The 19,601-nt window shown below is 38.9% G+C and overlaps 1 protein-coding gene across 1 annotated transcript in view; it reads right to left on the bottom strand.

Annotated features, from left to right (window-relative positions):
• LOC139731614 (RUN and FYVE domain-containing protein 2-like) overlaps positions 1 to 19,601 on the bottom strand; it is a 57,824-nt gene that overhangs the window by 26,136 nt on the left and 12,087 nt on the right. The window contains exons 2-8 of the mRNA XM_071642504.1: positions 19,029 to 19,064; positions 13,737 to 13,925; positions 11,491 to 11,608; positions 9,307 to 9,408; positions 6,302 to 6,508; positions 5,022 to 5,166; positions 2,982 to 3,083 (exon numbers count right to left, since the gene is read on the bottom strand). Of these exons, the coding sequence (XP_071498605.1) occupies positions 2,982 to 3,083; positions 5,022 to 5,166; positions 6,302 to 6,508; positions 9,307 to 9,408; positions 11,491 to 11,608; positions 13,737 to 13,925; positions 19,029 to 19,064 (899 nt within the window). The remainder of the gene's footprint in view (positions 1 to 2,981; positions 3,084 to 5,021; positions 5,167 to 6,301; positions 6,509 to 9,306; positions 9,409 to 11,490; positions 11,609 to 13,736; positions 13,926 to 19,028; positions 19,065 to 19,601) is intronic.

Raw genomic sequence — 19,601 nt, 5'->3', positions numbered from 1 at the left:
AGTAGGTTCTCTCGTGTTCATGAATTCGAGTAGCTTGTCAGCGTGCCTCCTGTCGGCAACGATGAAGGTATCATCGACGTACCGCTTCCAAATCCTGGGTGCGGTTCAGGGGGGACACTCTTCCAGGGCTTGTTCTTCGAAGGCCTCCATATACATGTTGGCAACTACAGCAGACACAGGGCTGCCCATGGCGGCGCCCTCTAACTGTTCGTAGTATGTGTCGTTGTAGAGAAAGTAGGTGCCTCTACGATCGAGCAAACAAGATCATAACCAAGCCCTCTGGCACAGCAAGCGAGAAACGTCATTTGCGATCAGCATTGTCGGCCAATGGCTATCCCAGGTGTTTCATCAACAAGGCACGAACGGCAAGAGTTCAACCTGAACAGGACAAGGAGGAATACAAGTCCACGGTTGTCCTCCCCTATGTGGAGTCAATTGCTCCCGTTCTGAGACGCCGGCTGGCGAAACACAATATCCGAGTCGTCTACAAAGCCGACGCCACTATCAGAAATCACCTGGTTCGAGCCAAAGACCCGGTACCTCCCCTCAGGAAAGACGGAGTGATCTACCGTATACCCTGCAGAGACTGTGGGATGAGCTACATCGGAGAAACCGGCAGACCGGTAGGGGAAAGGTTATCCGAACACCGCCGAGACGTCACTAACTGCAAAACAGAGGCATCTGCAGTAGCAGAGCATGCATGGAAGGCCCAACACCAACCAGACTGGAAAGGCGTGAAGTGCATGGACACAGCACGACACTGGTACACTCGTAGAGTGAAGGAAGCCATCCATATACGACTCAGTAAGGACAACCTCAACAGGGACGTCGGCATAGAGTTACCCGAGTCATGGATGCGCTGCATTCGCATACACCACCACACTATGCACAAACCAAAGCCACCGAATCGTGACGGCAGTCAACGGACGCAGGAGGACTCACTCACTCACTCACCCGGCCCGCCCCGGGGGGCGACGTGCTGCCAACTAGGTCCGCATAGACGCTGTAATCAGCGGCCACAGGATGGCGCACTGCCCGCCCCGCTGGGGGAGGAAACGTGCTGCCAACTAGGTCCGCATGAACGCAGCATACAGCGGACACAGTGTGGCGCACTGCCCGACCCGGCTCCGGCGGCCGCGGGCCCACTACCACGTCCGCATACACGCTATAACTTGCGTGCACGCACCAACGTGTCTTATTGTACCTGACGAAGCTCAGCAGTAGCGAGCGAAACGTCGTACACCTTTCTACGATCTTCTTCGCGAGACAAATGAATAATTGTTTCCCTATCGTCATAGTATTCACCGCGATGGTCAACATCTTCACAAGAAGAACATATTTTATAGGAAACCGTCAACCACAAACAAGTTCATCTGACTCCAAGAACTCACACCATGAACCACCATGTAACCTAAAACATCATTCTCCTCCTTATCATCATCATCATCATCACTATCAGCATCATCATCATCAGCATCACCATCATCATCATCAGCATCGTCATCGTCGTCATCATCGCAATCATTGTCATCATCGTCCTCATCATCACCATCAGCATCATCATCAACATCATCACCAGCATCATCATCACCATCAGCATCATCAGCATCATCAACATCATCATCTTCATCAGCGTTGTCATCGTCGCAGTCATCATCATCATCTTCATCATCATCTTCATCACTGCCATCATTATTACCATCACAATCATCAAATGCTCCTCTTTCTCAACTGAAATTCCAAAACAAGTACCATAGCCTTCTTCTCACGGGTTAGCCCCATTCTATGCATAGACCAGGATTATCCCATTTTCCCCAGGATTATCCCATTTTCCCCTTACTTGGGTTCTCAATCATGAACAATGTGTGAGATAAGGGCCAAAAACAAACAAACAAAAAAAGACAAAGGCAAAAACAACTGTTGTTCTTCTCAATTGCAAACTCTTATCTTTGGACTATTTTGTCCGTAATAAATATTCATAGGAACTCTGTACAGCAAAGACAGAGTAGAATTTTCAGAAGAATAACAAACTTGCCCATATGATCCGGTCAGACAGACCGGACAGCTCAATCTCGCACTAGTTAAATCCCTAGGTTTTCACTTTTCTGTTCTTTTCCTACCAAAATACAAAATGCTAGACAGTCCTGGAATATTGCTGGGATCTGCACACTTTCCAAGAAAGCCACTGACAATGAATATTAGAGATGGCTAAACTTCATCCCTGGGAAATTAGTATGTATGGATGGTGCGGAAGCCTTAACTTCAGCAATTGGTGAGCTTAAGTCAAAATTTTGCCCATGGGGAAATAGCTTACTAGTATCTACAGAGTACACTTGACGAGCTCTGTATTGAAAATACATATTTGGTATGGAAGCACAAACACACACTGATTTCACTACATGTGAAATTAATGAAATGTAACAGTTGAGTACTGTAAACAAAGCACATAAAAACAACACCAAATTATCAATGATTATGTGACTAGTTAACCCGTCGAGGATGGGCCGATTCTGCTGCTACACGCATTTTCCATAGACACTTGCCCGAGTATACTCGGGACTCATCCTCAACGGGTTTAAACACTTACTGATGGAAATAACAAAACAAAAATAAAAACAAAAAACAGAATAATATTGAACATGGACAAAATGTTGCATCCATCTATAACAAAAAAGTGTGCAAATTATACAAAGGAACAGAAAAGTAGATCAGAGCCGAATCTCTCTTAGTTTGCAGGATGTTCATGCAGACCTGACGACAATGACGACAACAACAACAACCAACTAAACTAAACTAAAGACAGGCAATTATGAGCTTGTGAGATTGTAGGCTCTTGAATGGAATGCGAATTTTCTGCAATGCACACTCAACACGCAACACGCCCTATGAAAATTCAGCTAAAGAAAAAAAAAAGGTTGACCAAAAACCAAACAAACAAACAAACAAATAAATAGAATCATGAGAGTTCTTCCAATGAGTACCTCAAGTTTTCTCTCTGTGTGTTGCTTTAGGACATTGTTCTCTGCTTGTAGTAGGTCATTGTGGCCCTGGATGCTAAGGATGTTGTTATTTGCCACGGCCAACTGGAGAAAAAAAAATGACGTCAATTAGTCTGAATCAATATTTCTCTACTCCCACAGCCAATTCAAAGAGATACACTGTACATGTACGTTGGGCAGCAGCATATTCTAAACTGTGCTTTCGTTCTATAGGCCTGACGGCCATATTTGGACAAATTGTTCAGTGGGTTGGCCAGCTTAGTCTCACGGCATACCTGCAGTATTCATGCTTGCTGTTACACATTTGCCCAAGTTATGCAGATGCAGACACTTACTAAATGACAAAGTATGTGCGGCAGACATACATATTTTTTTTTCCAATTCTCTTATCTATTTATTTTATTTTCTATGTGTTATCTCACAGAATTCAGATTTCAAACATTCTTTACCTTTGCATTGGTACACTGTATTTCCATGATTGCAAATGAATGACATGCCTATCTACTGTTATTGAAAGAGCAATTTACACTGTTTATTCGTGGAATTGAAGTTAAAATCTTCCAGCATCAGCACTACATGTAGATCAGGGGACCTTTTCATGAAACTTTTTGTCAGTGATTTACACTGACAGCTGTTAAAAGCTACTGAAATCCTTGCGTCTGATTGGCTGATAGCAAATTTGTCGGTGAAGTCGTTGATGAAACACCCCCCAGACGTTAGCAATGTTAATGCTCCATGAATGTGAATGAGCATGGCAATGAATCTACGTTAGCATAAAAGATTGGATATACAATGAAACAGACACATTTTTTGTTATGTATACATAAATGTATATATCTGATGCCTTTGATATGAAATCAATACATGTATGTGATGGACTGAGCTTTTAGCTTGAAATTATGTCCATGTATACAGGTAGATATCTTGATAACATAATTTGTGGAATGTGGATTACACAATACCACCCTTGGAATGAGACATGACAGTAGCCAAGGTCAAGCTGGCAAAAGTTCTCAAAGTTTTGTCACTGTGAACGAAAATTCCCGAAAACTAAAACTAGGGAAATTTCCTAAACCTCCACAAATCTTCTCAAAGTTTGCGCAGTCTAAGCGCATGCCGCTGAAACTTTGCAAAGTTTGTCACACGACCAGTGCAATTCCTGTTTGCTATGCCTCCAATGGAATCACACTCAATGGAATGAACATGTGTGCATTGTTAATGCAACAGTCATCAGCTGTCAGACAGTTTTTTTCTTTGTTGCCCATGTGCAGCAGTGATCCAAACTTCGAGAACTTATCAAGAACTGAAACTTTGAGACGTTTGGCCGCCAGTGCGAATGGACGAGCAAACTTCGCAAGGTCCTTGAAGTTAACCTTCCAGAAGTTTAGCTTGTGTGACTGCGGCAAGTGTTTAAGGACAAGTCCACCTTCATAGTCATGTGGAATGAGTGACTGCAGCACTATTAGTAGAACACATCAGTAAAAGTTCGGGGAAAATCGTACAATCCGTTCAAAAGTTATGAATTTTTAAAGTTATGAATTTTTAAAGTATCTGCACAGTCACCGCAAGATGAGAAGACTACTACAGTGTATGAGGTCACATGCGTAGAATGACATAAGGAAAATATAAAGAGAATTTCACAAAATTTAATTTTTTGAAAGAAGTGTTCATTTCCTCGACTTGTCACTGACTTATGTTAAGGGTAATATTATTCACCCTGCCTTCTGAAAGAGGCAAGTGTTCTTTTATCATGGGAGAAAAGTGAAAATATGTCCAATTTTCTTTATATTTTCTTTGTATCGTTTTACACATGTGACATCACAAGCTGCAGTAGTCTTCTCATCCAGCAGTGACTGAGTAGAAACTTCAAAAATTCATAACTTTTGAACGGATTGTCTGATTTTCCTCAAACTCCCACTGATGTGTTCTATTAAATATTGCTGCCTTCACTAAATCCACTTGTCTATGAAGATGAACTTATCCCTTAAAATGATAAGCCCACTGTGACAGCACCCACATTACCTCCTCCTTCATCTTGGTGTTGGCATCCTCTAAGGCCTTGATGCGGGACTGCAGGCTGGCGATCTGTGACGTCAAGTGGCGGTTGTGCTCCTCCAGAAAATTCTTCTGATCCAGGATGTTGGTCAGGTTCACTTCTGCGGGACCACTGTCACAAACAAGGAGAGAAAGAGACAAAGAATAAAAAAAGGAATATACAGGGGGAAAAAAGCACTGTCAGACCTGCTGTGGCAATAGAATGTTGTCTAGACACGATCTGATTTCGCGGAAACCCTAATCCCTGAGGATTACTATGAAAACCTCAGAATTTATCAGAGGATCTGGAAAGACATGTTGGATGGAGAAATAGATAATGTGTATAGTCTGCATCTGTTCTTCATAGGAATTATGATCTACTTCATGAGAATCACTGTAATTGTAATTACTACAATAATGGGGGTGATGACAGATAACAAATGTTGTGCTTCTGGTTAACAAGGAATTTCAGAGGAAAATGAAAACTTGCTCCAGACTGCTCAAGGTAGTGCTGATTTGTGCATCAATTGCACCTTGACCACACATGTTTGAGAGTATGGAAAAGAGCCAAACACAGTGCACTTTCAACTCAGTGCTTGCTACTACATATCATTCATGCTCCACTGTAAGCTGATGGAATAACATAAAATTTGGCATGTTGTTGACAGAGTCTGGTGCACTCTTACTGCACTGAGGAAGTTAAAGGGTAACTCTAATTGATGTTTAAGTTGGCTTTTGTAGAAATAATACAGTAAAACGAATATAACAGTATTTTTTGTCAATTCTGACAAAAAAAAAAACAGTTTTGGTTTTAAAACCTCTACAAGCTCTAAAGAACATATGACATTAGTCACAATCACATATTCAAATAAGCTAAGGTGATGATGTCACTAGCTCAAAACACTCCCATTGGTTGGTTCATAAAAATATATTTTTAGGGGTGCAATAATTATGCTATCATAGAACATTCATATTAATAAACATCACTATCACTAACAGCTTTATGGTCATATGACACAATGGTTACAATTTCTTCATTTTGCTATCATTGAAGGGAAATTTATCCTAAATGCTTAAAACACATTAGTGAAGTTTGAGGAGAACTTCAAAGTTGCATATCATACAACTGTATGTGACCAATATCAGTTTAATGCAAAAAAAAAGAAGTAATTTTGCTCTTTTATGAATTAAACTTTCAGTGTTCAGTTAATTTGGGTATATTCATATTATTGGTGTCAACATGAGTGGAGTGTCACTTTAAATCTCACGTGGGTGATCCTGAGGCAGCCTCCATGGGCTTGTCCAGATAGTTGCCGTCCTTGAAGTACATGCTGAAGTCGATGACTGATGGGGCCGAGTCCAAGTCATCACCCTTGAGGCAGAAGTTGCAGTCGATGGCGTTGAGGCCCACGAGGAGACCACCGATCACCATGGCTTCTTCTTCCATGATGAGGGCTGTGGGCTCGTACCACTCACTGAAGGCATGGGAAACATAGAATCCACTCAATTTCAATTTTAATTTTGATTTCAATCTGAGTAAGAGAGATCCACTCTTATCCAACTAGACTGTCTGATGTATTTCTCTTATGTAATACCCAAAAAACTACTACAGTTGTGCAATCTATCGGATATCACAGTCCAGGGCTCCAATCAAAGAAAGCTGCTATTACAGCAACTCTTGCTGCAATGGCACGTGTCATGGTAATGTTAAGAATCTCACTTCCTGATTGGCTGTTGCTTCAAGAAGTTGCCATTCTAACACAAATTGTTATGGTGATATTATTTAAGAAATGAGACTCAGATGTCTGGAATTCTCTCCCTGTTATTGCTGGAACCCTAAATCCTTGCACTCTTGTACATTAAAAAAAAAGCAGTGAAAAATATGATACATTAAAATGTTTTAGCTGTTACAGCAGCCGTGATTGGTGCATAGCAAATGCAAAGCTCCATAGCTCTCATTTAATTCAATGAAATGAACTGAATACAGTGTGCCATTGCCAACATGGTGTAACTTGTCATTCAATAGCACTAAAAATTCCTTCCGTGTATTCTGGGTTTCTTTTTAACACATTGAAGACAGGATAGGAAGTGTGTGTTGTAGCAAAATCAGCTTGTCCTCAATGGGTTAAGCAAAAAGTTCACCTTTTTTGCCCTTTTTATCCTTCCTCCTCCTCTTTTGTGGAACATATCATCCACAAATACATTGAATACATCGGATAAATTTGTTTATGTTCTGGGTTGCAGGCATATCAACCCCTGCTTTGAGTTGTGGTCCTTTTGTTTCGTTGATATATTACTTGTTTGCCTCACACTGATTAGTGTGTACATTATTGTATTCCTTTTGATCAAATGAAATAAGTCTCTTGATATATGTATGATGATGGGTACAGACAGCCAAAGAAATCAACACAGATCACATGAAATCAAACTATAATACAACGTGGCATCTGGGCAGCACGTAGCACATCCGCCAAGGATGCACTAATTTAACTACTAGTATAGGGAGGAAGAGCAGAATGGACCAGAGATTGGAGAATGAGGAATAATTTCATTTTCTTCCTTTTTACTCCAAAACAAATTTCTTCGCATCATTTTCACCTCTAATGCGAAAGCTTTCCAAAGCAGCCTTGATTCTATGTTTCTTATTTCTTTACAAATTGTATAGAAAACTGTTCATGAAAGAATCATGGAAGTGGATATGTTATGGAATGGGAATGAGTAAGTCAATTCTGCACATTGCATGTATAAAGTAATCACAACAAAAATAGTATTATAATGGGCGGGCGATGGGAGGGGGATATCTTGATACTGTAACAGTGTGAACAGGTAACCATATGCCCATGACTGGGCAAAATTCAACTACATTAGTAAAATCTTTGAGCATGCTGACATGGGGCATTTGCAATCATATGTATAGCTGTCTTTCCTTTCTGACCCAAAAAATTGATAATAAAGAAATAAAAATAAATGAATAACAAATTCAAGATTAAACAACCATAATGTTAAAGAACAATTGACGCACATTATGAAAAATGAAATAGGCACAATGGTAAGGATATAACCTAGAATTATCAACTCATTTCCATGTTGTTACTGCTTTGGCATGTGAAAGTAGGAGTAGCAACAAAAGAAATGATCTCATTTGACCTTCAATGCATATGATGGCAACTCCCAAAGACATCCAAACAAGAATATCTTTCAGCGCCCTCTTGTGGTAAAATATGCACATTCACGATCTTCCAAATCAAATCCCAAAGCGTATAAAAGGTCACAAAGTGGAGTGTCTGGCATGATAGACACTGTGGGGCCCCTATTTCATCCATAAGATATTTGTCTGGCATTACCTACAGCAATCTCAATCGAGGTTTCATTTGAATCATTAATAAAACAGCAAAGACAACACCCCATGGTTGGTAACAATGAATTAATTTACACTCCTATTCTTGCCTATGATTCAAGAAATAGACTGGCATTCAATCTCAAGCAGATTGTATAGACTATGTCAAAGTTTGACACCCTTCCATCCATTTTAAGTACTTCACAAGTATACAGACGAAGAGATCTAAAGCATGCATATAGGGAAACATCTTGTATGTCATGCAAATACCCAGGATATGATTAAATTTTCACAATTGGCTTAAAAAATGACAGAACCTAGGATCACTTTGTTTTACTTTGTTTTTGGACATCTCAGCCATTTCAAACCAATTTTCATCAAATAAACTATGAATTCCTCTTAGAATTATATGCTCTTAAACATTTTTTTAAACGTGGTTTCCAAGTAAAAACTTAAAAAGCTGAATAGTCATCTCAAGCGATACTATACCATCCCTTTAAAGCCAAGGAAACTACAAAATAAGAAGATCTGGCTGCAAGATGAACAATTCTAAATTTCTTCAAAAGTGAAAAGTCAGTACCTTCATTATCTCATCATCATTGAAGGTTTACGAACATTTGGGAAATTGAAACCAAAAGTTTTTACGAAGGTCGTCCTGGGTTTCAAATTGGCCCATTGTATTCAAATATTGTATGGGTCTGCTCAAGAGGACCTGGGGGGTGTTTCATGAGGCTGTTCGTAAAGTTACGAACGACTTACGAGCGACTGGTGATTTGTTCTTGTGCTAAATTATGGAAATTCTGATAAGTATAGCACATCAGAACTGATCACCAGTCGCTCGTAAGTTGTTCGTAACTTTATGAACAGCTTTATGAAACAGGGCCCAGGAAATTTAGCTGACTGTGGAAAAAAAAAAGGGGGGGGGGGGAGGCTTACATCAGCAGATCCTTCTTTTCTATGATGGCCTTGAAGTAGTCAGCCAACTTTTTCTGCATCATGGCTAGCCTTAACCACGCTCGTCCCCGTCCGATGCTGGTCCTAGAAATGGAAAACGAGAAAATGGCAACATCAGGTTTTTTATGCCAATGCAGTCATTTCAAAATTGCAGAAGAGCTGATCCAAAACATAGAGTCCATTTGAGATAATGGTTTGATGGGCCTTGAACATGATGCAAATGACATCTTTCGAAAAAGCGCATATATCTGTCTGACTGCTTGAAAGATCAAGACATCCATGTACATTGTAGGAAGCAATTTGTGGAAATAGAGATACTACTACAGAAGAGGTGATCCACAAGAACAATATCCTTCAAATATTTCCGAGAATGGCCTGAAGAAGAAGCTCAGAAAGCCAAGCTGATGAAAAAGCTTTTGAAAAAATGTAGTTGTGCATTTGTCTGAATGCGTAAAAGACAGATACCCAAGGGAACACGAAGTAATTTGTGGAAATGCAAAAACGTCCCCCCCCCCCCAAACAACTGGAAAGGTTGACTTTGATAGCCTTGTCACTCTGCTGTTGAAGGTATTCCATAGAGTGCTCTTATGCCACAAGATACATTATGTTTTATAAAATAGCACTATATATTCTTCATGTGCAGCAGAGATGAAATTTCTTGTTACTGACATGCCATCATGGAAAGCAGGTGGTGATATGTTAACATGAGGAATTTCACATTGTTTTGGCATCATCCCTGTGCAAGATTTTCTACAGTAATATGCCTTGAGAACTGGTGCAGATACCCTCCCAAAGATATGTGTATCTTACTGATTCATATATATAAACATACAGACCGGGCAGATAGATAAATAGATAGATAGATAGATAGGTACAAAGTAGATGGGTACAAGTAGGTATATAGATAGATAGACAGATAGATAGATAGATAGATAGATAGATAGATAGATAGATAGATAGATAGATAGGTAGGTATATAGACAGATAGATAGATTGACAGACAGATAGACTATCTGTCTGTCAATCTATCTATCTATTAGATAGAAAGATTGACAAACAGATAGATAGAAGATAGATATTTCATGATTTATTTACCTCATCTATCTCTCATTCTCTTGCATTCCTATCTACCTTTGATGTCATTGTCCTAGTATACCGCCAACCTGTCATTCTAGTTTTGACTCTCTCCTGTTTTTGTTATTCTATCCTTCTCCCATTTTGAGGTCATAATAACTGGCTGCATTCAGGCCATTAAAGTCTAATTTCTTCTGTAGATTACCTAATAATTCTCTGGATCATTATCCCTTTATAATTTCCAATAAGGCTGCAATCTCTTTAATTTCTACTCTGTTCTTTCTTTCCACTTTCTCGGCACGATTTCCCGCATGCAATTTTTTAATAAACAGGCCAAGTATTAATTTCCAAGGAGGAAGGGATGTGAACTAATTGTGTTTTTTCTGCCTGGTTATATCATCACTCACAACAGGATATGACACTAGCATGCATACAGAGTTTGCATCCAAGATCAGCTGATTAATTATTATAGAGCTCCCCCTCAAAACTATGTTATTAACAGTGCTACAATTAATGCTCTCAGGGCCATTACCTCACGTTGCCCTCAATATCATTTACCGACATGTCACTGACGGCACTCACAGAGATGAAGTAATCTTATCAAACTACCTTTTCTTTTCTAAGACTTTTCCCCCATAGTGAATCAAGAGACAAATACAATATAAACAAAAACAAAACCCATTTAGCTGTTGTTGTTGGTGGGGTTTTTTTTTTGGCAAACTGCAAGATACATGTTGACTCTATGGAGACTTATCAAATCTTGGATACAATAGGTTGCCAGCAAACACTTGTCAAGAGGGTCTATGAAGACATTTAGATGAGATTTGGTTTGGGCTTGTGCAAGGCACCTACAGAATTACATGTAGGCCATAATCAATGGTACGTTCTCCTTAGATATTATCTATGGATAAGTATTGCATGTTCCACCCCCATTTCACATGGAGGGAGGGGTACTCGGGACCAATCAGTTGAATAACTGTGATAGCCTCAGCATAGCTCAGTTCATATCTTGTTTTGCATTAATTTTTTAATGCCTTGAAGAAAAAAAAGAAACATTAATGCAAATAAAACCAAAACTTGTTGAGAACTTACTTTATGCCTGGCAGATTTCTCACGCTGTCGATGATCTCTGAAAAGTCTGGTATTACTTTCTCCAGGGACTCGACTGCACCCCAGAAGGACCTCTTCTTCTCAAGGAAGGTCTTCTTACCTGCCAAACAAGAAACACCACGGTACCATCTCACCTTTAAACATTGGACTGGATTTCCCCTTTAAGGATACTGGGAGATAATACGATACAAGGACAACCCCGAGAAACATCATGTTTTCTCATCATCATAAAAGAAGATCCAGATCAGAGTCATCACACCTCAGAAACTGACACTAAGTGTCATTTATGCAGGTGAGATTTATGGACATTGCAAGTACAGTAATTTGAAAGAAGGTGGGCTATTGGCTGCTAGAAAAATGGTGCTCCGGTGAAGTCTGCAAACAGCAAAGATTGCTGCCGCTCTCCATATATGAATAAAATTTATATTGCTGAATATCTAATACTGAATTCAACATTTCTATGGCCATCTCTCATTAGAAACTGCTCGAGTACAGTAGCTAAAAATAAACTGCTACTGGTAAGCGAAAGTCCTCAGAGTGAAGTTTGCACATGAAAGGAACAAGTCAAAATTGAAGAACAAACAAAATTCTGCAACATAAGATGCCTCTAGAGCAGTAGGCATCACATACAAAGAATAAGCCAATAAGCCAGTCGACAGCTCCAAAGTCTCCCTTTCCCTCACCCCCCCCCCCTTCAACTTCACTTAGCAGCATAGGCAGCGCAGACAAACACACTGTGACAGCTTGCTTGCATAGCCACTCAATCCATGCATACAGAACTGTGCTGCAGCATAATTACATTCTGTTTAGAAGGAGAGATATATAGATATAGAGAGAAAGAGAGCAAGAGAGGGAGGTATGAGAGAGATAGATACAGGGAGAAGGAGAGAGAGAGAGCTACAGTGTATATAGAGAAAAGGGGTGGCAGAGTCGCACAGTTCATTTACTGCAACTCCTTGACAGTATGTTCTTAAAGAATATTTGGTGATTAGAACTGTAAATGTTACTCAGAACTGTTGGCACATACTGTATACACACACACACACACACACACACACACACACACACACACACACACAATCCAATATAATTATGCCATTTTATCATACTTAACACTGGATGCAAATCTATGAACACCCTAAATTGATAGCAAAGGGGTGTCTCTTGTCGGACGACAGAAGAGCTTCATAGCTTGTACAGAAACAGACAAAATTTGTCTACACTGATGGTCATGCCTGGAAAGCTACTGTGCCGTCCCAACATCTTATATAGGATGATATACTGCATGCAGTCTGATATGTTGATGTGTTGTGACCAATTTTCGCTCAAACTCCCATCAATCACCAGCACCGCAAAAATATACACCATACTTTCTTGCTGAAACATACAGTCAGAAGTATATGGGTGTTTGAAATAAAGAGTCCACAATAGCGCACAATATGAGGGGATGGCTAGTAACCGATCAGTGGGAATCAGTAGGAATGCTGAGGGATGATTGTTCCAATTCTTGTGGGATTTATTTAAGAGTACATTATATATCTACTGTTGTGTGAAAATTATTTGCTTCAGAACAGTCTCATATTCAAGTAATGTGCAGATTAATGCCCCGTCACTGACCAGGCACGCTAACCTGGAAACATTAAACTGCACATTACTTGAATATGAGACCATTCTGAAGCAAATAATTTTCACATGACAATAGATATATAATGTACTCTTAAATGAATCCCATAAGGATTGTAACAATCATCCTCCAGCATTCCCACTGATTCCCACTGATTCCCACTGTTCATTTACTAGCCTTACCCTTTAATAGATAACAACAATCAGTGAAATATGGGCAAAAGTAAACTATCAAAAGTAGTGTAAATAATCCAAACTGAATGGTTTTCTCATGTTGCCAAGGTGTCATGAAATAATACATCATACAGAATATTACTAGTCTCTTGTGCAGGCACTCCATCTGGATTTGAGCAATAAACCTTTTTTTCAACAGTTTTTAGCACAAAATCACAATAATTAATCTCCCAGCAACATCAACTGGTATCAGAGCGATGGAGGTGTTATTATCATAGTAACAAAGAATTAATAGAATTTGTTTTACAAAGCTGATTCCTCAATTTCTGAACACAAGCCTCTGCAGTAATGTTCCAAGGAACCAATGTAGCAATGGAACCTATGTTTCAAGACCAAGTTGTGAAGGTAAAAAGGGTGAGGGGGATACTGACCTTTGACCCCATGGTTCATGACGTGCTCCATGACGACAAAGAATTGTTGGAGAGGGACGTACTCATCGTCCAGGATGCGTGCCTCCTCCATGGCAGACTCAATGAGGGTTTTGATGCACAGCTTGGCCACGTTGAGGAGGTTAGCCCTCTCAACCAACACTGGGTTCTTGATAACGCTGTCATCTGTCAATCAAAAACGGGGCAAAAAAACAATAATATCAATAACAGTGAAACAAGAAAAATGACTGGAAATCAGGTATAAAGACAAACTGGCCATTTATGAATTCAGATATAGATAGTGGAGGCACTGTGACATAGTGGATAACAGAGTCTCAAAGGGACTCAGTGGATAAGACTCCCAATCGGAGGACCTGAGTTCCATTCCTGACCAGCACTTACGTCCTCAGACAAGATGTTTTTACCCACTATGTCCCTCTCGACCCAGGTGTATAAATGGGTATCTGGTATGGGTACAAGGTACACTAGAGTAATAAAAAGGCAGGGCCCTCTGGTAGAGCAGTGGCAACACTGAAGAGGCTACCCTGGACAAAGAAGACTTTATTATCATTACTGTTATTATTATTATTATTATTATCATTATTATTATTATTATTATTATTATTATTACTATTACTATTATCATTATTATTACTATAATTATTATTATTATTATCATTATCATTATTATTATTATTATCATTATTATCATTATCATCATCACTATAATGACTATTATTACTATTATTATCATCATTACAGTACTAATGCTGGCACTGGTGTCTTCTCCCACACAACTGAGTTAAAGTGAGCTCCAACACTGATGGTCAGGTAAACGCAAGCGACATTGATCATAGTTATTGATCTCCAACAACAGTGCTATCTTCATAAGACCATCCAATCCTGCTGGAATTGCACAGGGGAAAAAAGTAATTGTGTTTGGTTCATGTCAAATATGAAAAGATACAGTCATGAATGCTTAGCTTAAGACGAATGATGTGAAAGACAGATTATATTGCCATAAAAAATTGTCCATTTATCATAATGCCGTGATCAGTGATCATAATTTGGCTCAGATTTATGTAGCCATAGCTAGAGTGTTTGTGTATGTTACAAGGTGACTCATGTATTGGTAATGGCTATGCACATAGATGTACTTGGATGTGTGTGGGGACCAAGTCTCAGATATTCAGCAATGCTAATACCAATGCTGAAGTTGAAATGATAAATTTGATAAGTCCTAGGGGTTATTCTTCACCAATAGAGAGACAGCATGTACATCACAAACACAAATACTGTAGCTTACAGATGACATTGAACACTGAGGTCAACACAAGCTACCTGAACTACATCATGATTTGGAGGTCAACCTGCTCACATCAGCTGATTTTGAGTTTGTAATTATAGCTGGTGCTAGTGTTGAGATAGCACTGACACCAACACTAGCACCATATATAAAATTACCCAGGGTACCTGATACACAGGAGACAATTAACACACTGCATACTGGAAAAAGGTGTATACACATACTGACTCCATGGAGAATTACAATATCTCCACAGCAATGCACTAACGGAATATATAATACAATACTGTACTGATTCATAACGTTCTCAAAGAGTTGGATAACAACTTTTTTTATTACAGAAGACATCTACCTGCTCTTTTTCTTCCTTAAATACAATCACTGAGGAAAATGTTATTCTCCACCACAAACTCTAACTCACCACACTATGTATAACCAAGACTTCTCATAAACTGAAACATGTTATCAAGCTGCGCTAAACTGCACACTGCGGTAACATGGAATCAACGGCAGATTTACCCACTCCATCAGACCAAATGAGCAAAATAATGCTATATAAAAATATGCTGCAAATAGCAACAATGTACTTTCATTGCATTAAATTCATATGATGTAAGCAAAAAATGATAATTTTTTCAGCCCACAAGGTAGTAAAATGAAACATGCAATACTTGCAATGAACATGATGCAACATTTTAAACAGATTGATTAACATGGTACTAGGAAACCCTACACATCATGAGTAGCTGGCTGTGGACACAAATGTCCGTAAGTGGAAGAATTAATCATATTACGTCCGACTAATCTCCAGCCGATGCACTGTGAGCTCACAGCATGTAGTGGTCGAGATGGGGGACACAGCAGGGAGATGTGACTTCATTAGTCATTATTTTCTGCACTTTGTAGGAGTCAACTGAGAAAATGAGACTTCATGTCATAGATGTATGCTTTGGAGTTTAAATACAAAGGCAGCAAACGTTCCCATCCCCTCTCCCTATATATCACGTTGTTGTTGTTTTCCACTGACATGGTACCACTTGAAACAAATACACACATTGTGTGTTAAATTAGAAATGATGTACAATTTGGGCAAATGTGTAGAGAAATTGTCAATATCCCCAAATGAAATATGGAACCTTATTAGGCATATTTTTACAAATGATAAATGAACTAAAAATCTATGTACAGGAACATTTTTTTTAAAAGTATAACAATACATTACATTGTACATGTGCATTATTTTGTCATTAGGAAATTATGAATGTTTCAAATATTTATTCACTGAAAAAAATTAAGGAATGCATACACAGTAAAATTGTGTCATTATGGTAATGTAATGGTATTGTAATGGTAAAGTAATGGCAAAATAATGTAACTTAATATGGTGAGATCTAATCCTTGTCAAGTTTTGCTCATGATGGCTATCTCCTCTATGGTTTTCTCCCTTGTCTATGTGTGATTATAATATGTAATGCAATGGCACTACTTTCTTCAGGGGCAGTGTTGTGTGAAACCGACAATTCCCAAGACATTTATATCTTTTAATTTTTATTTGCATACTTTGTACAAATGCGTTACTGTACTTGGAGAAAAAAAATATAGCAATAAATCCAGACATAATGAAACTACTGACAGATTGATTTTTTTTTTTTTTTTGAGATCCAAATCAATGCCAATACTTTGTGAGAGGGTGACGGATATGACATGGATTGTCTTTCTGATCAAAACAAGTGACGCATGCCGACTTTTATTGTTAGCAACATACTCTAGCTTTCCTTCAAATATTCTGTAGAAAAAAGTATGACATCTCAAGAAAACAGGAAAAGAAAAATGCAAGAAAAACAAAGGTATAGAAACAACAACAGAAAATTGTCTAGTTGTGTGAGCAGACCTTTTTGTCACAAACAAGAGTAGATCATTCAAAGAAGAAGAAATGGATGATATGGAATGTATGCATTGTATCCAAAAATATACATGCACATTTCACCTTCACAAAAAACATACAGACCAGAAGTACACAAATCCACATTAACACACATCCACACACACACACACGCAAACACACACATACACACAAACACACATATACATAAACACTCCTCTCACACACTCACTTATTTCTTTAAAGAAATGTCTATTTCCACCGATTCCATTCATCAATTCCAGGCTCCACAATATGAAAAAAAAAAATGCAAAATGAAAATCAAATATACTGGTAAACACTAATGCACACACACACAGTACATGCACATACACACACATTCATATAAAAACATACATACACACAGACACATGATATCAAACATACAACAAAATCTTCTCACAAAGGCAACAGTTGTGACATGAAACATCTGGAGAGTATGATGGGTATCAGTTGAATAGAAGCCTCTACAAAGTGACATACACATGCAACAATTGTACCTCTGAGTGCCCCCACCGCTGTAACCCTTATATTACATCAGCTGAAGACAAGAACCTGTCGCACACACAGCGGGGGCATTTTCACCCAGAGCTAGCTACAAGTGTTATCTTTCTGTGATGCAGACAGGTTACAATACTCCATCTCTCTCTCTCCCTCTCTTTGTCAATTCATTCCTCATTCAGTATTACTCATTGGCATGCCAATCAATTACACAGTCTCAAATCTCTCCACTTCCCATGGATTGATTAAATACAAAGTGCCATTCAAGGATAACTTTTGCTCGTAATCAAGCCAATGGTCATTTCTTTAATGGTCAAGCACCAGTTAGTTGTAAAAAGTCCACGCCATTTTGCAGACAGCAGTGCCATTATCCACAGGATCTCATGAAATTGGAGGAGTGATCTAATTGTGTATAAAATAACTTCACATGTTGATAAATGTAGTACTGCAGGTGTTCTGCTATGTTTTTGGAATACACACACTTATCAACAGAGAGAGAGGCCATGAAAATATTGAAAATAATTTGTTAACCCATTAGCAACTGAAACATCCGAAACCAATCGAAATCGCCCATCAGTTTTTTCTTTCTTTTTAGTTTTGTGCTTTACCATTTTTTGTTTTTATATAGAATATATAATTATGTAATTTGAAAGAAGTGTTCTGCTTTGTCTTTGGAATACATACATTTATCAATAGAGAGAAAGGCCATGAAAATGCTGGAAATAATTTGTTTACCCATTAGTAACTGAAACATTCAAAACCGCCCAAAACCACCCATCGTTTTTTTTTTTCTTTTTAGTTTTATGGTTTACCATTTTCTTTTTGTTTCTATATAGATTAATTTGAAAGAGGTCAAAAGTTGACAAAAGTATGTCAGAATTACTTCTGTGACACATTCTTTTGGCAATGACTTCATAGGCTTTCAAATAAACATAACTTATAGTGGACAAAAATAAACATGCAATGAGCTTTTTTGCACTATTAAGGAAGTTGTTAAAATGAGAGCAATATTGCTAATCGACCAGAATGCTACATACCTTCCACGAAACCATAGGCCATTATGCACAAAATCTTCAGTTGCTCAAAGGTTAATTACATTTATGCATCAGGTTATTCATTCCTGGATGACATTGATGCATCATTGATAACATCGACACAGATATACTGTGTACTAACAGCATGCTACACACGTATCTGGAAATAACATACTTGTACATTGAGATAGAAATACACAAAGAACATATTAACTGCGGTATAGATTCAATCACAATGTCTGCATCCACTGTCATTACTCTTCTGCCACCTGTTAATTTCATCATTACTTTCATCATGAACCCCATTTTCCCCCAACCTCACAAACACCAAAATCCTATTCAGCCCCCCCATAATAATCACCTCCATGCATGAAAGCCACAAACCCTCGGTCCCAAACCTTCCCCGCCCGAAATGGCTCATCAGCCACCGTAATGGCGGCTGGGACATTGAGGCACATTGAGGCACATTAGTGCAAAATTCCTACCATATGGACACTGACATTACGGTGGCATTTTCTGTTTTTTAGTGTTTTTTTCCTCCACGCATCGTGGTGCCTCAGCCCATGCATCTCTTCCAGAGAAGGTAATGCCTTGCTTGCGGCGAATCACAGTCGGCCCATGGAACCCTTCGCAGGGCCCCTCCCCTGAACAGCAGGCTTCAGTCTCCCCTTTTCAGCCAGACATCATCATTTTTTTCTCTCCCTCTTCCTTAGGGAGCTACACCACACTCAATATTAAAACACATACTATGGACTGTTTAAAACACGAGACTCTTCCCACTTCATCCGCCCCTCTATCCCTCTCCTCCTTCCCTCTCTAGCCCCTCCCCTGTTTTCCACTTCACATCCTACCCACATAACAAATACAAATACATCTTGTTCAACCAACATGCACTGGCAATTATGCGTGCATACACATATACACACAAACACACATACACATACACAAATGCACAAGCATTATATGCATTGTAGATGCAATACACTACAGACCATTCTGAAGAGATTTAAAATGTGCACCAAGCTATGTACCTGTACCTCTAATACGAATTGAAATAAAGATAGTGTTGACACTTGCGTTATGTAAATTCTAATGAAAAGGCTTAC

The sequence above is a fragment of the Diadema antillarum genome, unplaced genomic scaffold (genome assembly GCF_040938485.1).
Source record: "Diadema antillarum isolate AM-2024a unplaced genomic scaffold, OU_Dant_1.0 seq00000382_RagTag, whole genome shotgun sequence".
NCBI lineage: Eukaryota > Metazoa > Echinodermata > Echinoidea > Diadematoida > Diadematidae > Diadema > Diadema antillarum.
The sequence above is the reverse complement of the archived record's forward strand: the minus strand, read 5'-3'. Positions and strand labels throughout refer to the sequence as shown.